The sequence below is a fragment of the Dama dama genome, chromosome 5, assembly GCF_033118175.1.
Source record: "Dama dama isolate Ldn47 chromosome 5, ASM3311817v1, whole genome shotgun sequence".
Taxonomy (NCBI): Eukaryota; Metazoa; Chordata; class Mammalia; order Artiodactyla; family Cervidae; genus Dama; species Dama dama.
This window is the reverse complement of record NC_083685.1, coordinates 28,870,076-28,895,395: the sequence shown is the minus strand read 5'-3', so window position 1 is coordinate 28,895,395 and position 25,320 is coordinate 28,870,076. Positions and strand designations below refer to the sequence as shown.

Here is a 25,320-nt window from a genome sequence, read left to right as displayed (position 1 = left end):
GGAAAAAAATCTATAAAATCCAAAAACCTAAATCAAAATGTCTTCTTACTTTTGTTTATCTTTTTATAATAAATCATATTTCTGGTTACTAAGTTAGGAAAAGGATAATAATTAATTGCAAGGATTATCTACTTTTATAAGCAGTCCACAAACTGATGGTCTCACAGACATTTAGGAAAAATCAATCCCAAATTGTGTAATGTCTAAAGAAGAGTAATTTTCTAAAAAGCTTCCTTTAAAAATGTTTTTTATATTTTATTACTTTACCTACTTAGACTTTTTAGCTATTTTCTGTGAAAGTCTTGAGGTAGATTAAAAATAGACATGATGTAAAAATTCTTAAATTGACTTTGAAAGCACAGGGAGATTGGGTAAACATAACCAGGAATTTTATATTGGCAGCAAAACCTTTCAGGAGAATTGTCCATTATTTAAGCCGTTTAAATTGTCAAATTGTTTAAATACACAAATCAAAGGAAATGACAAAAGCTAAGTGAGAAACAAATATTTTTCTGGAACTGAACTACAGATACTATCTACACAGCATATCCTTGATTATAAAATTTTTATAAAGGAATGGCATTATTAACCAGATAAAATAGCCTATTAGTGGCCAAATAAAAAATATATACATCTAACTCAGAATTAACTAATTCTATCATTCAAAGACTATTGATTGCCTGCTATATACTATGCCTGGTACTCAGAAAACACAAAAATTATTTCAAGAAAAGCAAAAGATATGTATTTTGATACAGTAATTCTTAATAATGTATCCAACTGAGAGGTTGGGACAACCCCAAGGAAGTACCCCTCAGAAGGATGCAAGTGAACAGAGGTGCCTGGCCCAAGGCATGGCCAGTGGCCTCCAGTGTTGGAATTTCAGTAGCTATTTTATTGCTACCTGAGAGCTTCAGATGGAAATGTCAGGGTAAACATTTTGAAAATTTCAATAGATATAAGTAATGTTAGTTGCATATTTATTAATAAACAGTAATTTGCCATGTCCATATGAAAAGGAAATTGGCCTAAGGCATGTCTACTCTTCTATATTTCAGTCTATAATGAATCTCTTAGTAAAGCTATATAGTCTCACTCAAAATGAATTTTTTTTTACCCTTAATAGAATTAATCTTGAGCTATTGGGGTATATGCTTCCTATTTTTGTATAAAGAGCAACTATTCATTTTTAAAATATGTTTTTTCATTCCCAGATAGTATCTGTGATAATACTATCATCAAGGGACTACACACAACCCCCAGCCTCATGGGATTTACATTGCAGTCCCAAACAGGAAATGATCTACAGTGAGAACTCCTGTGTGTAGGGAGATACACACACTATGAAAACATGAGAAATGTCAATTCCCTGACTCCAACAGGGTAGAGGCTTAACAGAGGAGTGGAACCTTCCCGGAAGAAGTAATCTGACCAGCAGAAGGAAGAAGGTCAGTCTAGGAAAAGGAGCAGGAAGGAGCAATCCTGTGAAAAGGAGTAGGAAGACTGTCCAGACAAATGGAAGAGCAGGTGCAAAAGCTCAGAAGATGCAGAAAGCTAGTTAGAAAAAAATATAGTCTGAAAGAAATTCTGTTTGGCTGAGCTGCAGGAGAGGAAGAGAGGTAGATGGGGGTGTAAGTAGTTTCAATTATTTTAATTGCTTTTTACATTTCCAAGGAGCAACTGGGAATCACTGAAGGGTTTAAGCAAGTAAATGATGGAATGAGATATATTTGCTTTTAAGAAAAACCACTAGTTACAGAATGGTGAGGAGATGGAGTCACGCAGAGAGATGAGGAAACCTATGCATTCTGTAGAGAATGGTGGAATGTTCCACGGAAGGCTAGGGGAAATGAAGACAAGTGGTAGGATTCTGAAAAATTCAGTGTTTAGGAAACAGACTCTAAGGACTCAATGATTAGTTAAAGTCAAGTGTTGAAAGACTCAAAAAAATGTTTTAAATATCTTTAAAATAAGGCCTAGTTTATCCTACTCTTTTACAAAGGATTGATGTCTACCATAAAGAATGTTTTATTATTTTATGTAATGAAAAGTGTCAATTTTTATATGTGAACTAGAATCTTAAAAAACTTTATGAAAATCAGTTGCTTTATCTCATAGGCACTTTTTTTAAAAAGTCCATTTAATTTATTTGAAATTAGCCTACTCATACCATAAATATCTACTTTTCAGGAAAGCAATATGCTAATACAACCAGTTTGCCATCAAGATATTCAATTTCAAAACCAGGAAGAAATTCAAATATAAACAATATTGATGAAAACTTTATAGTATTCTAACTTTACAGTTTCCTTACTGTTCATACTTGCACCAAAAAAATAATAATAGTAATAAAATAAAATTGTGTGCAATTTTAAAACTGCCTATTGATTTTGATGCAAATGGACTCAGAACTATTTAAAACAATGTTGTCCAGTGAAAATAAAAGACTTAGGAGCCATTAAAGCAAGTCACAAACATCAGTCATGTATGTTAAATTTTCTAGTAGACACATTTAAAAAAGGGAAAAGAACCAGGTGAAATTGATGTTTATGATACATTTTTATATAACTCAGTATTCCCAAGACGTTATCATTTTACCATGTAATCAATATGAAACAGGCCCGAGTTATCTGCATTCTCTTTGAAGCCCAGTGTGCATTTTACCCTAGTCACATAGAGGCGAGTCTGCAGTCAGGACAGTTCTAGAACCAGGAGAAACCACCAGGAGTCTCCAGTCCTCAACTGAGCCACTGGACACTTAGCAGACAGTCACAGTGAGTAAAGGTAAAAGTAAACTATTTGCATGATTGTTTTGTCAACACAGATGTGACCATTGAGAGAGAAAGATAAAATTAAGAGAAAGAAATTGCAACTGGAACTTAGTTGAGAAAGCGACCAGGAGTCAACAGAAATATTAAAAATGGGAATGCATTCTAACCCCCCAAATCTCAAAATATTTTTAAATCTCAAACTTTAATCCATGTAAAATAATTCATTTAAATACAGCCTGTTAAAGGTTAATTTAAGTATCTCCTGGCAGCGACTTCCTTTGGAAGTGGCAGTTTTTTTGGACACCAGTAGTTTGGTAAATCCATGGCAGAGACTGGAAACCGGTTTCCATCTTGATTTAATGCTGTTTTAAGTTTATAAGAAAAATGTCACTATGTAAACAACAGACATTTTGATTAAACACTCAAGTTCTTATTTTGGCTGTTAAATCAATAACGCAGCTGGACTGAAAGTCGTTTACATTCCCTCCAAGCTGGGCTCCAGTTCAGCTGGTCTTGCACTGACATCATTTTCCAGCAAGATCTGGCTGCTCTCAGCGGCCAGTTTAGAAATATTCTTTACAAACAACCACATAATGTTCAATGTTAGCACATTTTAAGAGGAGAGTCTCAAAAATGCCTGTGCTTAAAATAGGACAGTTGATCCCAAAATAGCCTCTCACCTGATGTGTCATTCACTAGTAAAAAGAAAAAAATTAAGTAGTTTTAACAAGAAAACAAAAGCCTTTGGTGACATTATTTATCTTGACTTCACCTGAGACTGACTCTGGAAGAGTTCCTATTTTCCTCTCCAGAGTAGATTAACTAATATGTAACTCAGAGCAATGATTCTTAAACCTGTTTTGGTGACAGGCTCTTTCCCTGAAACAATGAGCTTCAGGTAGAACTTTACAGATACTGATGAATTATTTAATTACTTAAAGTCAGAATGACTTAGAAAACAAGCCCAGGTTATATACATAAAAGCAGAGCTACTAGCACAAAGACTTATTTTTTAAAAGGCAGTTGAATGGATCACAACACGTTGAGACTTTCAGAGACCACTAGCTTAGAACTTGAATGTTTAGTGTCAGAACCAAAAATTAAAGTAAAAATACGAAGGAAAAATGCCAAAATGTACTCAAGACCATCTAATACTTATTATTTTATGTGAATTAGGGAAAATGTCCCTATGATTTCATTTCAGCAGCTAGACACTCATCCAGCCAACTGAACAAAGGGATTCTAGAGCCCACGTGAGAGAAGAAGAAAATCAGAACTTTTGGACCAGGACCTCAAACTGCTCACCTGCAGAAATTCTCTGACGTTAGATCCCAGGACCCGCAGGATTGTATCATAACCAGATTCTTGACAGAAGACGAAGAACATCTTCCCAAACATTTGGAGGATTTCTCCAGCATTGAGATCTAGTTTATAGATTTGAGAGGCAACAATAGAAACAAAATGTATTAGAGGTAGAAAATCATTAGAGGCAGGAATAAAGATAAGTGCATGACAAAAATGTTAAATATCCTCAATTTCTTTGCACAGTGAACAGATCATAGGAAAAATATCTGGCCAGGAAAATACAATGAAATCTGAGAAGACAGCATATTGACACGTTAACAGTTTAAATCTGTACTTAAAAGCAAAGCAACCAGTTTCTCAGGTTCTGTGACAAAACTTTGAGCTTTTTCAAACTTATATGTAAGGTATAACTTACTTTTTCTGAAAAATAAGAGAAAGATCTTTAAAATCATCAAGAATGCACATGAAGATGAAAAGTGAAAGTGTTCGTTGCTCAGTTGTATCTTTTTGTGACCCCATGGACTATAGCCTGCCAGGCTCCTCTGTCCATGGACTTCTCCAGGCAAGAATATTGGAGTGTGAGGCCATTCTCTTCTCCAGCATATCTTCCCAACCGAGGGATTGAACCCAAGTCTTCCACATTGGCAGGCAGATTCTTTACCGTCTGAGCCACCAGGCAGATATTTGGGTGCAAAATCATTTTTCTTTATAAAAATATGCATATTTAATAACCAGGTTACAAATAATATATAGCCTAAGATCCTGCCTTTTTCTTAATATTGAATTACTGTTATTTCCTAAAATTAAAATTTTTCTTAATATCAATTTTAATCACAGATTAAACACAGATATGCAACAATTCATTTCACCAATGCCCACTTGCTCAAAATGCAGGTTTTTACAACTTTTGATAATATAAGTAACTCTGAAATGAAAATACACATATATCTTAACGCAAATAAATCTAGTTATTTCTTTATGAAAATTTTCTAAATATATCTAAAATTTGAACATTTTTAAACAGACTTTGACTGATGATGCAAAATTATTCTCCAAAACAGTTTATTTTCCCATCAGATTTTAAATGTGTATGATTTCCCCTTTAACTCTACCCTTGACTACAGTAGATTTTTAATTTGCCAATTGTCAAATTTATATAAAAATTATTTCATATTTGTGTCAATTTTGATTACTAGTGATGCTGGATATTTTTCTTATGATTATTATTAATAATTTACCATACTTTTATGGTAATTCTTATATTTTACAAGAGGTAGCATTTTCTCTCCTAGCTATATTTGACAAAGCTAAAAAGCATCCATCCAGTCTATGCAAACTGTAGCCTCACTATAAATTAAGTACTACAATGATAAGAGATACTACTTTGAGAACAACTTTTTTCCAGTGAAGCTTTTTTGTTTTTACTTTGCCTTCTTTGCATGAGTGTAGCTCTCAGTTTCTTGTTTCTTTTACCATTACCTAACAAAACTTGTGTTTACAAAAGAGATTTGGAGATAAGATTTTCTACATATTATGTTTTTGTAATTATTGTGATCTTGACACGGCAACATTAAGTTATTATTACATCATTAACTTATTACATTAAGTATCAATAATTTTTTGCTTCCTCAACACATGGCTTTTTGTGGGGAGGGGCAGAGAGCTCCTCTATTCTCTAAAGAGTTTGTAAAAAGAATAACATGATTTAGTGTAACCTGAGCCTAATACTATATGTGACTATCCTCCCATCAGGGTTGTGCAGTGCACAGCCTGTGCAACTATACAATGTGACCTTGGACCATGCATGCCCTTGGACACTGACGTGCAGCTTAGCCAAAGAAAGAAAGTCACGTTCAACTTACTGAGGACCTTGCTTGCAGCAGCAACCAAATCATATGTTTTAGAATCATCATAAATTATTCGGACAAGAAACTGTCCTTCTTCATCTAATTGTGCCTCTTTTCTAGAAAACAAAAACAAGGCAGACAGGGGGAAAAGTTGAAAGGAAAGAACAGATGTGCCACCTACAAGGATCATATAAAAATGACTTTTTATTTGAAAGAGAATTCACGTTTGGCAAATTTGTTTAAATCAATGACACATCCCTATCAAAAAATCTTATTTCACATCTCCCTCCCCAAATTAAAATGATATATTTGAGTAATTTTAACAAGAATAACATTCATATAGTACTCTAATGCCCAAAACTATACCTGATAATGGATATAATCAAGAAATAGCTTTTGATTAAGTAAACAGTCAGCAAACATGTGTTGAGGCCCTAGGTGTCCCAGGCACAGTTAGAGGCCCTAGAGATTCACCCTTTAGTGGGATAAAGTAGGGAGTTCTTGGGACAAATGTATTCTAGAACAGGGGACAGAAGAAGCATAAAACTAAGATATATATTAGATAGATAGAGAGGTCCAGTTCAGTTCAGTCACTCAGTTGTGTCCGACTATTTGAGATCCTGAACTGTAGATGGACAGATACACAGATGATAGATGGATAGATGATAGACAGATAGATGATAGATAATGGTAATTAGTTTGGAGAAAAGTAAAGCTGGGCAAGGTGGTAGGGGGCGGAGGGGGCCTCAAGCACAAAACCAGAAGCATCATGGAGAAGCTGGCAGTGGAGACAGGTGTGAAGCATCTCTGCAGGGAGCCCTGAGAGGCCAGGGAAACTCACAGGTGCAAAGCACTAGCAGGGTGTGGGGGGAACCATGGAGGCCTCAATGAGGGGATGGACCCTCCAGCTGCACTGGGCGTGGACTGAAGGCGTATAAAATGGAGCAAGGTCAGAACAAGGACAGAGCAAGGTCAGAGCAAGGTAGGACAGAGCAATGTCAGAGCAATGTCATAACGAGGTCAGAGAAGGACAGGGCAAGATCACATCAGAGACGGAGCAAGGTCATAGCAAGGTCAGTGCAAGACATAGTAAGGTCAAAACAAGGTCATAGCAATGTAATAGCAAAGACAGAGCAAGGTCAGAGAAAGGACAGAGCAAGAACAGAGCAGGGACAGAGGAGACCAGCTAAGAGGCCACTGGGACATTCAGGTGAGAAAGACTGATGACGGGACTCAGGGTGAAAGCAGTGGAGGGAGCAAGTGGCCCCGACCCCAGTGAATCTGAAGACAGGTTCCACACGTTCCTGATGAACTGGACACAGGACGAAAGGGAAAGACACCAGAGGACACAGGTTTTGGCCGGAGCAGCTGAAGGTTGCAGTCACCAGGAGCTGAACTGGGACAGACAGTGGGATGCAGACCGAGAGATAAGATCCAGAGCTTCATATTAAACATGTGAGTCTGATGTGCCCGGTGGAGAGATAATATCTTCCATTACATCCGTCACATAATAAATGCAGCAGCTCAAAATGCACATGGGGTTAGTGAAAGGAAATCAGAATTATCATTTGAATAGTGGTCATGATTATATATTTATTTTGATAGGATTGGGATTATTTTTCTCAAGTGAAGTGTTAGTCACTCAGTCATGTTTGACCCTTTGCAATCCCATAGACTGTAGCCCACCAGGCTCCTCTCTCCATGGGATTCTCCAGGCAAGGATAGGGGAGTGGATTCCCATTTCCTACTCCATGGGATCTTCCAGACCCAGGGATCAAACCCGGGTCTTCAGCATTGCAGGAGGATTCTTTACCATCTAAGTCACCAGGGAAGCCTATTTTTCTCAAACCAGCATCTAAAGAGGAGGAAAAATCCATTGTTCAGTGTCCTGAGGTGTCAGACACCTTGTCTGGGTGAGACGCACAAACACAGGCGGAGCATGCATCTGCACCTCTGATTCCCAACCCAGCTGTCTCAGCCCCTGAAGCTCCAGAAGGAAACTGGGTGAACTGTCACCTCAGAGGCTGGGATGGCTTCTCCATGCCACCCCGCAGCCTCACTGCCTTCTCCTCCTCCAAGCAGGGCTGTCACAACAGCGGTCTGTGGCCATGACATGGTGTGTGCCCCAAACAGTAGGACAGCTGATGTTCAGGTAGGATGGAGATTCCCCCAGACACTGTGTGTTCTGCAGAGTGGACCCTGTATACACCTGCAGTTCCACATAACAGTACATGTAGGAGGAAATGCATGGTTTTGGTGGGCACAGAGATGTGAATTTCACAGCCCAGGATTCACCTGTCGAATGAACTTGGACAAATCACAGAAAGCCCGTGAGCATCTCTCTTCAGGGAGGAATGGAGTAGGAGTTTGGGATTAGCAGATGCAAACTATGTTATACAGAATGGATAAACAACAAGGTCCTATGGTACAGCACAGGCAACTGTACTCAATAAGCCAGAAAGATAAAGAACATTACAGCATACTAACACATATATATGGAATTTAGAAATATGGTAATGATAACCCTATATGCAAAACAGAAAAAGAGACACAGATGTACAGAACAGACTTTTGGAGTCTGTGGGAGAAGGTGAGGGTGGGATGTTTCGAGAGAACAGCATCAAAACGTGTATATTATCTATAGTGAAACAGATCACCAGCCCAGGTGGGATGCATGAGACAAGTGCTCGGGCCTGGTGCACTGGGAAGACCCAGAGGAATCGGGTGGAGAGGGAGGTGGGAGTGGGGATCGGGATGGGGAATACATGTAACTCCATGGCTGATTCATGTCAGTGTATGACAAAACCCACTTCAATATTGTAAAGTAATTAGCCTCCAACTAATAAAAATAAATGAAAAAAAATAGCTTGTGACAAACCAGAATGGAAATTATATATATATAACTGAATCACTCTGCTGTGTAGAAGAAATTAACACAACATTGTAACTGAACTATGCTGCTAAGTCACTTCAGTCATGTCTGACTCTGTGCGACCCCATAGATGGCAGCCCACCAGGCTCCCCCATCCCTGGGATTCTCCAGGCAAGAACACTGGAGTGGGTTGCCATTTCCTTCTCCAATGCATGGAAGTGAAAAGTGAAAGTGAAGTCGCTCAGTCATGTCCGACTCATAGTGACCCCAGGGACTGCAGCCTACCAGGCTCCTCCGTCCATGGGATTTTCCAGGCAAGAGCACTGGAGTGGGGTGCCATTGCCTTCTCCGAACTCAACTATACTTCAATATAATAAATTTTTTAAAACCCCTCTCTTCTAAAATGGAAGCAATAATATAACCCTCCTTCCACAGCTGTAGAGAGAATACAAAAGTATGTTCTAAGTTCCTGAAGCATTATGTGTCTACATTGCCAATACCGAAAAAGGAAATGGCAACCCACTCCAGTGTTCTTGCCTGGGGAATCCCATGGACAAAGGAGCCTGGCGGGCTACAGTCTATGGGGTCACAGAGTTGAACACAACTGAGGAACTATCACTCACTCACTCACTGCAAATATTATATTCAAGTTGTTTATGCTTGAAAATAACTGTATATAACACAAACCAGATCATACAGTTCTTAAACCTCCTTTTTGACTTACTATTTGATGGACATCCTTTCATGTCAATAAATATATTTCTATACCTCGACTACATAAAATTGCATTGGTTAGGCATGTTGAAGTTTTAGTCAATATTAAATACTTTTTTTCCACAAGTCCAAATAAAATCTTGCAATCAGTATCTTTGTAGCTAATACTTCTATTTCTCTGTAAAAATTCTAGGTTTAGAATTAAATTAAATTCTAATTTATTCTAGAATAAATTCCTAGAAATGGAATTGCTGATTTGCCGGATATATAGAGTCTAATTTTTCTCATTTTACAACTAACATTTTATTATGAAACAGCATTGGTCAACACACTGGAATTCTGAAGACTCTGATTTAGGGTATTCTAATAAAATACAAAAATTTTTAAATTAAATATATAATAAAGAACAAATTTACTCATGCTCTCACTATGCCCTACTTATTTTTCTTCCAACTGGAATAAATCAAACAACATAAATTTTTGTAATGCACTTAGATTTTCAGAAAGTCATCAATTCATAACTCTTAAACAGAATAGAAAATTCTTCTGCATAAAGCAGAGAAATGGCCATTTCCTTAGAAATCCCCTAACCATAAGTCAATGCATCCCTCTTCTTTCTTCTTTCTCTTGCTTTAATAAAATAAGCGCCCTTATCTTTTAAGCTTTACTTCCTGGAATAATCAGCCCAACATGCTCCCTGGAGGGAGCCTAAGTATAAACAGTAGTACATGAAAGGAAATAATCACCTTCTCAAAAATTTCACAATGAATTCCAATAAATTATTCAATAAGCTTAGTATTCCTTATTTGCTTTCATCTCAGAAAGCACCCTTTAATTATTCTTTTTTTCCCCTGGGGGAGAAGTCTTGCCACAAATAACTGAATACCTGTTATGCTCCAAGCACTCTTCTGAGCATGTTTAATATATCAATGAATGAAACATAAAGATCCCTGCCCTCCTAAAGTTTACACTTTAGCTGGTGGAAACAAACAATAAACATACATTATTATGGTGATATATTATTACAATCTGTATAAATTATTATGTTTACATAATATATATACAAATTTTATAATTTATTATGAGATCAGGCTGAAGGGACAAGTGGGGATGTAGGAGGAGGGGCGGGATGCAAGGGTATGCAGTGACCATGTGAGGCATCCTGAAGTTATGTCCGAGCAGAGGCTCCAGGAGGCCACATACGTCTAGGACCTAATCTCTCTGGACCCAACTCAATTCTTTCTGTAGCCCATTCTTCAAATTGTTCCCTTTTAGGAGTAAAAGCTAATTGAGGATATTACCAACATTTCATTGATAATTGGTTTCCTCCATTAAACTGAGCAGGAGAATTTACAGTGCAAAAGAAGTAAATATCCAAAAAACTACTCTCCAGCAACTTGGCCACTGGAGCCAGCAGACACTTTGAGAGAATGTCTCAATTCTCAGCACTGCTTTTCTTCTAACTTAAAGGTAAATTTAGGCTTGTTCAGACTCTAATCTGCCAAACATTTTGGCCTCCAGAGAGCACAGATGTGATAACAACAATCCCTCAGATGTACCTGATCTCTGAGGGAAGAAAATGTGTTTTCATCAGCTAACCAGAATCACCGAGGGTGACCAACAAATGTAGGAAAAGTTGGGATGTGAGCTACTATTCAGATCACATTAACAACGTCCATAATCCAGGTAATATCACCTTATAATTCTCTGTCCTTCACTTTCTCATCTTACAACTTCCAAGTGTTTTTCTCATTAAAAGCAAAGGATCAGTCAAATATACAGGTACATCATTTCTAACAATATTTGATTTATTTTTTACACGTAGAGTTCCTTTTGTGCTTAAGTTACCCAAATTCAGCCATATACCTTGACCAAATTTTCTAGACTCATTCATTATTCAGAATATATTTTTGAGCACCAATTTTGTTTAATATGTTGATACATTTTAAAGCATACATTTTTTACAAGTGAGGAAAACACAGGCTTCTCTGAGAAATATGATAGAAAATTTTCCTGAAAATGAAAGACTTTTTTTCCTCCAGTGATTTTTAGGTGACAAAAAAATACCATATCAAGCCACAGGCAAATTGGATTAAAATGTATTCAATACTGTTCATCTATCAAATAGCAACCAATGAAACTGCTATCGTCAAACGATCTGGGTTTGTGTGATTACATTCTGCTGTTTCCCATTATAATTATAAAAATCCCTTGGATAAACCCAAACAAATATAGGTTTCCACAATTTCCAGTGTGACTGACAGCAGGGTGTATTATCTTTACCTGTATACTTAACAGTTGTTTGGGGGTTAAGCATTAGCTCTTTCTGGTTGATGCATTATTCTATGAAAGAAATCTGCAGACAGTGATAAATATTTAGAGAGAGTTTTAAGTTGGCCTAAGTGAGTCCGGATGGGGTAAAAGGGCATTTTCTTTAACCAAGTAAACACAGATAGAAAGATACTGACCAGGTTTCATCTGCATCCCAGGTCACAGCCTTCCATTGCACAGCAGCGGGAAGAAGGACCAAGCTCACCCCATGTCCCCAGAGGATGCGCAAGCTCACCCCTCACAGACAGAAACGAGCAACAGATGCACAACCAGTCTAGGGAGAGGGCTCTTCACACACTCAATGCCCCAAACATCTAGCTGGCAAGAGTCAGAAGGTGGGGAAGACGGAGGCGGGAGCAGGAGGAGGACAAGGAAACAGCGAGTGGAAGGAGGGGGGAGGGTCCACTCAGCATCCAAACCGTTAAACCAAAGTTGTACGTGATCTGTCATTAGCTGTCAGAACGCATGACTTCAGGCAGCCGAAACAAAGCAAGCTCCATCTCTCCAAAGAGCTTTAAAAATAAAGTCCTGACTTGCACCTGGAGACAAAACAGGAAACAATTCTATTCTATACATTTGTGGCCATAAAAAGGATTCAAAAATTGAGCCTGTACCCATGAAAAATTTTCCCAGTAGCAACTGATTTCCTACTTACTTTTAGAGATGGCTATTTGCTGGAATTTAAATTGATCATTTACTTACACAAATTACCTTTTCCCACAAGGGCATGTTTATTATGGCAGGATTTTTTTGGTTTTGTGGTTTTGGTTTTGGTTTTGAATCACTAATGCCTAAACACAGGTGCCTGGATTAGAGCATGCACTCAGTGAATGTGTGCATGTTTTAAAAGAAATGAGTTAATTAAATATCCTCCACACGTTCCAAAACTTCCTACCAAAAATCAAACAATCAAACATTACTGGCAGAAGTCCAGTTTATTCTCAAACTGAGAAATGTCTTTACTATTTATCTTTTTTAAGTAGGTATACAAGTTGTGAGAAATATCCAGGCAGCATTTCTCATAACTCATACCTAAGGGATTTTCCTTGCCTAAGGGATGTGAATGGACAGAAAGTGAATTCATATTCCGATGCTGAGTTCCTGCTATTATAAACCTTTCAGGTACGTTGAGTATACTACAGAAACTGCTGGCTAGTAGGCAAAGAAGCTTCCTAGGGAGGTGTGAGAACAGAAATTCTAATACAGGAGAGACTAAACACAGGCGTCTTAAATACAGGAGTCTCAAAGTCTGGTCTCAGGCAGAAAACTCACCTCATATCAATCAACCCAACTCATGACAGCTCCCAGGGCCGCTGATCCTGTAAACACTGTTACCCCACCACAGGCTGTATTTAAAGACAGTATGCAGAGTCTTGACAATAAATCCCAGAATGGTCTGTCTAATTTACTGAGAGGTAAGGACATCCTCAAGGCTGGGTTGTGTCCAATCATTAAAATTAAAACCCTCCCACCATGAAGCACAGATAATAACTACTTATGACATTTACAAATTAAAAATCTACATTGCTTTTTGGGGAACAGTTGTGAAGCATTAACAGCCCCTTGATTTTCAATAGCACGATCTGAAGATTCCCAGAAAGTCTGAGTCCCTGAAGAAGACACTAATTTGGGGGGATCTGGAGGAGAGAGGCCTTCTGCTCTGACTGCTCACCAGATGCTGAAGGTCAGTCCTCCAAGGCCAGGTCTTCATTCACCCAAGTCCTGTAAGTGGTGACAGTCATCCTTTCCCAGGTAACATGGGTTTAACCAAAGACCCACTCTGGATACATAACGGCATTTTTTCTGACTGTGTCCAGTGGTGGCACAAGAGAATCTCATAAGTAAATTGTCCCAGTTCTGAAAACACAATCTCAAACATTCCAAACCTGTTCAGCAGCTTCATAAGAACAAATGACTCCCTCAGCCCTGTGCCTCCTTCATCCTGAGCTCTCCTCACAACACCACAGCTCAGAGTGTTTCCAAAACCGCACAAAAGTCAATTGCTCAAAAGTCCTGAGTCTCTGATTTTCTTTGTCAATGTAGATGTCCTATTTCTAAGTAAGCGCTAAATCACTTCAATCGTGTCTGACTCCTCGTGACCCTATGGACTGTAGCCCGCCAGGCTCCTCTGTCCATGAGGATTCTCCAGGTAAGAATACTAAAGTGGGTTGCCATGCCCTCCTCCAGATCTTCCCAACCCAGGGATCAAACTCAATCTCTTATGTCTCCTGCACAGGCGGGTTCTTTACCACTAGTGCCACCTGGGAAGCCCTATCTCTGAGTAAAACACCTTTAAAAATATAACAGCCACACGCACCTGGACAAGCGTGTGAAAAGTACAGGAAAACAAAGACGGTAGTAGTAACACACACGTATGCTGCCCAGCCTCATGCTAAATCGTCTTTGGAAAAGAGAAGCTTGTTGAGTCCTTCGTGTTTACAGGAAAGCACATAATACTATCACTACAAGCCCACCTGTGCCCCAAACTCTGCTCTGATGATTAAGACATGGGTGGCTTGAGGTAGGAGTTAGTCATGAAGCCTCAGTTCCCTTATTTCTAAAATAAGAATAAAGAACAAATCTGTCCTCTAGGGTGGGCGGGAGGATTATGTGAGCTAACAAGTACAAAGCCTAAAAAGGACCACGACTGCGAAACACATGGTGTGTCCTACGTACATGAGTTGTTACAGTCAATACTGTAGGTCATGGGGAACATCCTCATCTGGTTTCAAAATTTACTTTCGGCATCATAAACATCTACCTACAGTCTGAAAGTGAAAGTGAAAGTAGCTCAGTCTGTCTGACTCTCTGCGACCTCATGGACTATATAGTCCATGGAATTCTCCAGGCCAGAATACTGGAGTGGGTAACCTTTCCCTTCTCCAGGGGATCTTCCCAACCCAGGGATCGAACCCAGGTCTCCTGCACTGCAGGAGGATTCTTTACCAGCTGAGGCACCAGGGAAGCCCACCTACAGTCTAGAAATGGCCTTTAAACAGCACCACACAGGCCTGCCTTTGAGACACTTGCTAAAGGAGGCAGTCTTGTCCTGAATCCAACCCAGTGTCTTGGGGGTTTATGCAACTGGTAATCCAAAAGCAGTGTTCTTAATCCTTTTATTATATCCATGTGTGAACTCTGACCCTTCCAAACAGAGATGTTATAATTTACTACTATATCTTCTGTCATTGCTTATATAAGAAATGCCCATTTCAACAGAGCTTGTATTTTATTAAAAAGAAGCTGAAGATGTCACCATTCTGACATAATAAATCCTTGTTACAGGAAAGAAATATGTGTGACACATACAGACGTGCTCTATTCTCTGAAAATCAGAAAGATAATTCATGCACATATATTATACACACACACACACATAGAGGCCTTCTGCTAGCTATCAATGCCACAGTTTAGCGAGACAAGACAGAGAGCAATCAAATAACAGTACAAATAAGTAATTATAAACTTGTGCATGTACTATGAGGAAAAGTATAGTTTTGGAGGTGAAAGAAGCCATACTTTAAGTAAGATTTGTAGAGGTGGCGCTAGTGGTAAAGAATCTGCCTGCAATGTGGGAGACCCAGGTTCAATCCCTGGGTTGGGAAGATCCCCTGAAGTAGGAAATGGCAACCGATTCCAGTATTCTTGCCTGGAAAATCCCATGGACAGAGAAGCCTGGCGGGCTACAGTCCATGGGGTTGCAAAAGAGTCAGACACGACTGAGCACACACACAGACATATAGAACAGACATGGGAACACGGGTTGGGGGTGATGGACGACTTGAAACAGTAGGATTGACATATCTACACCAATATATGTAAACCACAGCCAGTGGGAAGTTGCTGCCCACACAGGGAGCCCAGCCTGGCACTGTGACGAGATGGCAGGGGTCCGGGAGGGAAGGAGGCCCAAGAGGGAGGGGATATATGTATACACATGGCTGACTCACTTCGTTGTACGGCAGACACAATACTGTAAAGCAACTATACCTCAATTTTAAAAGTAAAAATGCAAAAAATAAAAAAGTAAGATTTTTTCTCACTTTCTTAAGGCTAGGAAATATTTTCATGGGGAGGCAGGAGTGGGGAGCATGGAGTGAGACCCTTCTGAGCAAAGGTGTCACCCTCCCTGGATGGGAAAGGTCAGCCTGGTTGAGGAACTTGAAAACTGGCTTGAAAACCTGCCCACGAGGCTAGGGTGCTGAGAGCAAGTGGGGTTTGAGGGCTGAACGTTCCCATGTTTGGCTGATTTGAAGACTGACCACCAAGAATCTCAACAGAGGAACATGGTAGTGTTTCATGACTCAACAATAAGTGGCAACAGATCAGAATCCCCAGCACAACCTAAGGCACGGTAACAAAAAGGAATAATAAACATGTCAGAATGTTTCCCTTTCCAGGTTATAAAGGACAACATGAGGGATCCTTGTGGTGATGGAAATGTCCTGTATCTTGACTGTGGTTGTGGATATGTGAACCTGTGCATGTGATAAAATCAAATAGATACACAGAAAGGATTTTAAGTAAAACTGAAAAATATGAATAAGATGGATGTATTAATGTCATTATACTACAGTTTGAAACACACTAGGGGAAAGAAGGTCAAGGTTCACAGCTTCTGTCCATCAGTTCTTAGTACTGCATTTGCATCTATAATTATCTCAGTAATTTCAATGAAATTAACTTTGAATTAATTTCAACTTTGAATTAATTTCATTAATAAACCTTCAATGAAAAAAATCTGTTGGACCTCTCAAGAAATACTGATCCATTTCCTTTTAAAATGCTTGTCAGATCACCTCTTCCTTATATTTCTTATATAATTATATAAGTTATATATAAGACTTATATATAAAGTCTTATATTTCTCTGAAACACCTTTTAAAACCAGTATACAAATAAACAGTTCTCTATCTTTGATTAGTTTCACTATTCTTACTACTTTGCTATTATAAGGGGCTGTGATCAATATCCTTCTAGTTAAATCCTTCTATATACCTTAAACTACTCTTCAAGCTACATTCCTATAAGAAAAATTCCTGTATTACAATAAAATTTCTTACACATTAAAAAAAAGTTCCCCTTTTTCATATAGTAGACACCTCTAATCTCGGTATCAGTATAAAAAAAGCCACTCCACTTGGCCAGACATAAACAGAGACACTGTTTCCCCTGCTTTCTGTTGAATGAGCAAAGAGACAAAGCAACGACGGGAAAGCCCCCCGGCCCTATGTCCTGGCAGTCATCAGCCTCTGAGTGGGGCCGGTTCTAGAGTTTTCCTTAAGTGTGCTTTCCTGGTGATGTCTGCACAGTATCAACGATGACCATCACTTTCTGACACAATGACGAGAAACATTTGCAAGACGTTCTCACTCTGGAGAACAGCGAGGGCAGGAAGGACATTGTTTGTGGGGACCAGGTCCAAGGTCCAGTCAGTATTCGTCCATGCAGGTCTGGGAATGAGAGGGGAACACAGATCCTCAGGCCACTCCTCAGCTGCTCATGTTAATGGACAAAGCTCCTCCTCTGACATGTAATTAAGTAATATGCATCTATGATTTTTTTTAATTTTGCAAAGATGACAGATGTAAGGAAAATAAAGACCCAGGTTGTTTGGCTGGGGGATACTTCAGACCACCAAAGAAAAGCCCTGAATTAAGGACCTCGGGTTCCCTAGGGGGTCATGAGAAGGAGTCTTCCTTGAGCACCCAGTTCCACAGGCACAGGGGGCTTCCAGTGGATACATTGGGCCTCCCTCCACCTTCCAGGTTGACCAGCAGGTCTTTCTAAAGAAAAAGGCCCTGATTGTAACAATTATCTGGTTCACCTATTTTTTAATTCAATGTATTCCTTGATTTGTACTGAGAAAGTTTCTGGGGATGAAATGAATATGGCTTCATGTTTGTATGTCACTTCATTAGCTCCTACTTTGGTATTATGCCCGTGACTCAGACAGTAAAGAATCTGCCTTCAAAGCAGGAGACCTGGGTTCGATCCCTGGGCTAAGAAGAAGATCCCCTGGAGAAAGAAATGGCAACCTGCTCCAGTATTCTTGCCTGGAGAATTCCATGGACAGAAGAGACTGGTGGGCTACAGTCCATGGGGTCACAAAGAGTCAAACACGACTGAGCAACTAACAACTTTCATACTTTCTATCTTAAAAGGAGCTGCAGATCTGCCATCAGAAGAGCAGAGTCTGGTCTGAATCTACAGCTTTCTGACGTCATTCCTTAGACAGTCATTCCACCTCCTGAGACTCAACTTTATCATTAAACAAAGAGCACTGAGCTCACTTATTTATGTAGAAAGTAAAACAGACAAACTCAGAGAAGCAGTGTAGAGTGCTCAGTAGGGTTGGAAGTGGGGAAATGGGGAGGTGTTGCTCCAAGAGTACAGACAACCGTTACAAGATGAACAGGTCTGGGGATCAGTGCAGAGCTTGGTGATTACAGCTCACACTGTATCACAGACTGAAACACTGCTAAGAGAGTAGGTTTTAAACCTTCTCACCACAAAAAAACAGTCACTATGCCACAGCATGGAAGTTTTAGTGAATATCATGGTGGGAATCATTCTGCAATTTACAAATGTGTCTAAACCATACATAAAACACCTTAAACTTTCCCAATGTTATGTGCCAATTATATCTCAATAAAGTTGGAAAAAAATGAGCTAGAAAGGCCTTTCTTACTTCAAATGGGTATTGTGGCACTCATGTGAAATTAGTGAGGAAAGGACTTTGGAAATTTTAAACAGCTTTTATAATAAAAAAGGACTTAATGTTTTAAAGCCCACTTGAGCAAGAATACAGGAAGGTATAAAAATTTAATTATACTGCCACAGGAATATGAAAATCTGATTAAAACAAGGCAAAATGTGGTACTTGATTTGGTTTTGTTTTGATAAAATGAATATTAAGAGCATACGAGGACTTCCTTGGCAGTCCAGTGTTTAAGACTCCACACCCCACAATGCAAAGGTCACAGGTTCAATTCCTGAGGGAAACTAAAATCCTACATGCTGCATGGTACAGCCTAAAATACAAAACCAAACCAAAAGAGAACATATGGAAGCAACCTAAGTGTCCATCAACAGATGAATGGATAAAGAAGATGCAACATATACACAATGGGATATTACTAGCCATAAAAATGAGTAAAATTCTGCCATTTGCAATAACATGGATGAACTGGATGGTGTTATGCTCAGTGAAATGTCAGACAAAGAAAGTCAAATACTGTGTGTTATGATTTTACACATGGGATCCAAAATATTAAAAACTAATGAGTTTAAAAAAAGTAAAAGAACATACACTGCATCTTCAAATAACAGATAGAGACTGGGAGGTGGAAGAATATAATGTAGGACTGATTCCAAAGTAAAGCTTCAGCAGAAAAACAGCATCATGAGAGTAAGTCTTCCCACAATGTGCAAAGGGGGAGAAGCGGGACTAATCAGACGCAGAAAACTTGATGGGGGCCATCATAGTAAGAAGGGAAAGTGCTCAGAGCTGAGAAGGAGAAGATGAGCATTTCAGAGCACCTCAAATCCAAAGGGCAGGTACCAGCTGCATGAGATGGAGAAAAGGAAAGAGAAAGGGAAATGACAAGAAGTCACTACCTGTTCTAGAGCGATGACTGCACACTTAAACAGGTATAGTGTGCAGAATCAGTCAATTATTGTCATGTAAGGGTGCTTCTTATCTTTCATGGGAGCTGGGAAGGGAAAACCTGGAAACTCTGGTTCTAGAGTAACACAAGTAACAGCTACCATTTACTAAGCACTTATTTATCAAGAACTGTGTTAAGCACTTTGCAGGCATCATTCAGTATAAAACCCCATGAAGTAGTTATTATCCGTTTCCTTATAGAGTTTAGTCTTCGGAAGTTTATGCAACTGGGAAAGTCACATATAACTAGCCTACAGCCAAGCATCTGCTTACATGAACCATAATGATTAATTCATGATGAGCAAATTCACCAAGAAGCATTATTTTCAAAACTGGAAGATCAGAATATACTATCCAACAGCCAAATGTTTCCACATTTAGCTACAGGCAAAAAAAAAATCAAGATATAATAAGATTAGAAACAGTCTTATATCTCTAAACTGTATTTGAAAGCAAGGATTATATCATACACATTTTTGGGGAAGCTTTCCAAATCAACATTGTTTTACTTTGTAAAAAAAAAAAAAGGAGATAAAAAGAAAGATAGAGCACAGGAAACTATACTCAGTATTTTGTAATAAGTTGTAAGAAAAAAAGAATCTGAAAATGAATATATACATACACATACATGTATGTATAAATGAATCACTGTGCTATACACTTGAAATCAACATGACACTGTAAATCAACTATACTTCAATTTAAAAATGCTAAAAAAGAAAAGAAAAACCAAAATAAACAAAAACTAATACATAAAACATGAAGTCCTGCCACTCTTTGTTCTCAATTGCTATTTGGAGGTGATTCTATTCAGTCTTTTTTTTTTTTTAATTTTTGTTGGAATATAAATGCTCTTGTTTGCAAAGCAGAAATAGACAGGTGTAGAGAACAAATGCATGAATACCAAGGGGGAAAGGGAGGGTGGAAATAATTGGGATTGACATATATACACTATTGATATATGCATAAAACAGATAACTAATAAAAACCTACTGTACAGCACAGGGGAGTCTACTCAATGCTCTGCGGTGACCTAAATGGAAAGGAAATCCAAAAAAGAGGGGATATATGTATAATTATAGCTAATTCACTTTGCTGTACAGTAGAAACTAACATATCATAAACTTTCTATCCTCACTACTCAAACACTTGACTATGCTCCTTAAAAATAAGCTTAACTAGAGAATGAAAGAAGACTTGAATCAATGATGAAAAAAGCATGCTGCCCTGTATAGGTAAATCACAAAAAAACATACCAAATCCGTATGCATTCTTTACGCAAGGGAATCATCTTCCTGACAGTCTTCTACAGGAATGCACTCCAATATTTATCAACTAACAGAGCCATTAGTTTCTTTCCAAATCTCATACGAAGATTCTGAACCCAGTAGTTTGAATCAAAGTTAGTCTAGCCAGGGCCAATGGCAAGGTGACAGAAATGGTTATTAAATTCCATATTGAGGTGCTTTTCTAATATATACATATATATATTAGATATATACACACATATATCCTGGCTTCATGTTTTCCTGAAATAATGATTGACGTTACTCATCACTTAGGAACTGTGGCTTCCAGAAAGGGCCATCTCAAAACTGAAAGGAAAGCAATAAAACAGGATCTGAGGTAGATTCAGAAGTTTCTTTGGCTTTTTTACATGCAGTTATGATCTAGATCAGAGGGACAAACGACAATCCACGAGTCAAGGACCACACACTGCTGGTTTTTGCCACTTTGGGATCTAAGAATGGCTTTTACATCTTTTAATGGTTACATTTTAAAAATGATACACACAATATCTTCAAAATTGACTCTTGGCCTGCAACACCTATAATATTTACCATCTAGCCTTTTAAGAGAAAGTTTGCTGACCCTCAGTCTTGACAAACTTTCTTTTTCTTTACAGTGGAATTTAAAACTCTTGTGAAATGGTTACATTGTTGGTAAGACTGTAAGTGAATAGGGAGTTTACAATGAAGCATTTCTGGCTCTTACCATTTAGGATTTTCTGTCTGGAACCTGTTTGGATTTTACTTATCATTAAATGTTTGGCATCCTTTCTGAAGAAGGATGGATGGCCATTTCCTCCTAAACCAAAAGAGTATGATATGAAATTTTGTAATCAATTTAGATAGCTTTTCACAGTGCAAAAAGGAAGCTAGTGGAGTTTGGTATTTACTGAGATAAAAAAAAAATGTTTTTCATATATTCAGTTTTCATAAAAAGGTACAACTGAAAGTATCTTGGACCTTTGACTACAGAGATCCTCCCTGGAGTAGGTGGTCAGGTCAGAGGAGAACTCAGAATCTCCTAGGGAGCATTTCAAAGTTAAACCCTGCCAAAGTCTCCCATCCGGGCCCAGGCAATGAGGATCTCTGTGGTTCTAAACAAATACCCTTCCAGGGATCCCTCAGGGGTCCCAACAGTGAACCATTCTAAGGCCCACCATGCAAAAAACTCAGCAAGCTTCTCTCATCCAGATACTAAATTGTATCCAAGACAAAATGGGCTCTACCAGGAGGGATGCTGAAATAAAAAAAAATTTAAAAAAAAGTCAAACTTAATACCTGAATTGCAAACACTAGTAAAACTAATAGCATTTCTCTTGCAGGGGCACATGATCCTTGAAAAAGATTCCTATGGTTTGCTCCATTTTACCCAAAAAAAAAAAAAAAAGTTTCATCTGATTTAAATTATTAGCACTTAAGCAGATGAAGAATACTTTTAGATGCAACTTAAAAATAAATTCATGAGTTAGAAGATATTGATATTTAACTAAAATTAATACGTTTGTAAAAAGAATGCAATAACATTCTTAGTGTGATTTGGCAGAGTTAAGGTTTCACATCAAGGGAATTTGTAAATCGTTAGATATTTCCGACTTTCTCTGTGGAAAATATGGCCAGTATAAATGAAGCACTTGATAATTTCATTTCTAAATCTCCTACACTTCTCTCTATGAGGTACAATTTTTCATTTCTGTATTTGACATCATCGAAATCAATAATGGGGAAGACACATGTTCTAAACCCAATTGTGCATAAGACTGTTTAACCACAAGAGCCATCCCGTGCTCTGAAAATTCTGAATATATTCATTGTCATCACACATCCACTAGGAAATTTGGGAATTTCTATCTTACGGATGAGAAATTACCACATGGTTGGTATACATGATGCCTTCATAAATTCACAAAGAAAATGGCTTTAAAATAGTCTTATACATAGGTTACACTGTTAAAAATCTTTCTCTTGATGCCTGCCTCTCTGTAACTGTCTGCCAAGCAAAATAAAAATTATGAAGGTATTAATAAGGTAGATAGAGAATTCAAGTCCCAAAGTAGGCTTTAGTGCCTAGATTCTTATTTAATTGAACCCCATAATCACAAAACTCCTACTTCTCTTTATAGCATGCGGATGTACTCCGTCTTAACATAAACGGCTCAGGGAACACGAAATAATGCTCAAGGATACTGACCCAAGGGAAGGAAACGTTGCAGTCTACTGCTCTATATTTAATTCTGGTAATTTCCATGGAAACAGATCTGTGTAAGAAATCACTGTCGTGGAACTTCATAATAGAGCCTGTTAGAATTCACTGCAACTGTAATATATTTAGGAACAAACAGCATGAAAGCATCACCTACTTGATACAACAAAATGAAATCAGTGAGCACAGGAAACGAGAGTAAATAATAACAATGTGTTCTCTGTCCGTCCGGGTACCACTCTCTGTCCCTCTAATTGAACGTGACAGTTACAGAGTTGTCCCAAAATGCAAGTCCACATAATGGTGGCTTTTGATGTGGCTGCTTGGTTGTGATCAACGGTACAAGTGAAAGGCAAATTCTACCAGAGCGAGAGAGAGAAAAAGAGATCTCTGTTGGACTGAAATGATCAAGGTGTTCGGAGAGCTGGTGACCGTCACTGCAGCAGGTTGAAACCCCCAGTGGCTGCGCTATTTCCGTTCACATCCCAAGCACTGGGCTCACAGATCCAGACGAAAACTAGGATACCCTCCTGCCTCACCACAGTAATAGAAACCAAAAATAAACGGGGCGGGGGATTCACTTTATTTCAGACGAATACACGAGGTCGATTCACAGTTGCTCGATAGGCAGTCTCAAAAGTGAGTTTCAGCAGACCCAAAAGGCTTCCCTATTTATCGTACAAGTCTGCAAAGTGTGTGAACGACCAGCGAGCCGTCTTCATTCGTTTCTGCGGAGGCCTCTGCGGTCCCCGGGGCCCCTCCGCGTGGGAGCCTCCCGGGCTCGGAGCCTGGGAGCCGCCAGGGCGCGGGCAGCGCGTTCCCACGCCCGGCCGGGTTGAGAGGCCGCGGTGACCCTGGGGATCCTTCCCCCCCGGGCCGCCCCGCCCCGCCCCGCCACCCCCGGCCGGGCTCGGGAGCGTGGGAGCGCGGCTGCGCTGAAGATGCGCGTCTCGGGCAGGAAGTGGGGGCGCAGCGGGGCGCGGGGACCCTACACTTACTTGATGTCTTCCCACACCTCAGGGCCGTAGTTGCGGATCACCAGCAGCTCCAGCGCGTGATTCACGAATCCATACTGCGGGACAGGAAGACCCGAGCGTCAGGGACCGGCTGCGGTGGGAAGGGGATTGGGGGCCAGGCCTCCGCAGCTGCCGGCACCGCGCTGGGGAACCTGGTACCCTGCCCCCTGCTTCCGCTCTATTTGGGGTTCGGGTGCTAAGGAGGGGTAGTACAAGGGCGCGACCTCCGCCCCATTCTGGGGCAGCTCCTCTCCGTCACTGTGCGCCCCATCCCCAGGCCACCCCCTCCCACGCTCACCTGTCCCCGCGCCAAGGCAGGTTGCGCCCCAGGAGAGCCCGGCGGAGAGGACGCGAGCCCGACGCCTCTCCGGCCGCAGCGCCCAGAGCCACACACGCGGGCCGGCCCTGGCCGGGCGCCCCTGCGCAAGGCAGCTCGTCGAGCTCAGGAAGGCGCGCGCCGTGCGGACACCCGGGAAGCCAGGGACCAACCGCCCCTGCAGCTAACCCCGACGTTCCCGCCTCCCCGCTCTGGATGCAGGCGAAACGCGAGGCCGCCCCGCGGCCAGCGCTGCTCTTCCCGGGCCCCCAGCGCGCTTCCTCGGCGCTCGGCCGGTTCCTTCGGGCAGCCAGGCCCGGCTGGCGGGAGGCGCGGTCCGAGCGGCCGAGCCCACTCACCATGGTGTCAGCGCCGGCTCGGCCGAGGGACCCAGGCGGCGGCGGCGGCGACCCCGCACCCAGCCCGCGCCCCCGGCCCGGCGCGCCTTGATGGCCACCTCCCTGCAGCTACCGCGAGCGGAGCCGAGGGGCTGCCACCGCCTCCCGGCTCCTGACCAATCGGCGGCCGCGGAGGGAATTCGGATGCTCCGGGTGCCGCCGCGCTCCCGCGCCTGCCCGCCCCCGCCCCCGCCTCGGTGACGAGGATTGAGGCCGCAGCAGTGACGGTGGAGAGGCCGCAGCCGGGCTCGGGCACCGATTCTGGGGCTGGGAGAACGCAGCTGCTGTGGTCTCACCAAATGTATTGTTATGCAAAGATATGCCCTCGGGGAAGCACATACTAAGGAGGGGTGTGTGCATGCGTGTGTGTGTCGTTTGTAACGTGTGTGTGTCGTTTGCAACGCACAAGCCTTAAAAGGAATACGCCCTCGTGGTCGGCATCCTCCTCCTGTTTATCATCTTGCTGCAGATGAACATTTCCTTTGTGGCTTGTTCCCTCAACAGTTTATGGCAAGCTGGAAGCTAATAATACTCCCCTTAGCACATTTCACTTTTCGTCAATGAGAGGAGCTGAGTGAGCGAACTAAAATTT

The 25,320-nt window shown here is 40.5% G+C and overlaps 1 protein-coding gene across 2 annotated transcripts in view; it reads right to left on the bottom strand.

Annotated features, from left to right (window-relative positions):
- GUCY1B1 (guanylate cyclase 1 soluble subunit beta 1) overlaps positions 1–24,781 on the bottom strand; it is a 53,449-nt gene extending 28,668 nt beyond the window's left edge. The window contains exons 1-4 of one of the 2 annotated variants that reach the window (XM_061142245.1): positions 24,690–24,781; positions 23,997–24,070; positions 5,939–6,039; positions 4,077–4,195 (exon numbers count right to left, since the gene is read on the bottom strand). In XM_061142245.1, the coding sequence (XP_060998228.1) occupies positions 4,077–4,195; positions 5,939–6,039; positions 23,997–24,070; positions 24,690–24,692 (297 nt within the window). In that variant the 5' untranslated portion in view covers positions 24,693–24,781. Of the gene's footprint in view, positions 1–4,076; positions 4,196–5,938; positions 6,040–23,996; positions 24,071–24,312; positions 24,401–24,689 lie in introns of those variants that run through there. The other variant, XM_061142246.1, reaches the window with a different exon arrangement.
- Between the last annotated feature and the right edge of the window lie 539 nt (positions 24,782–25,320).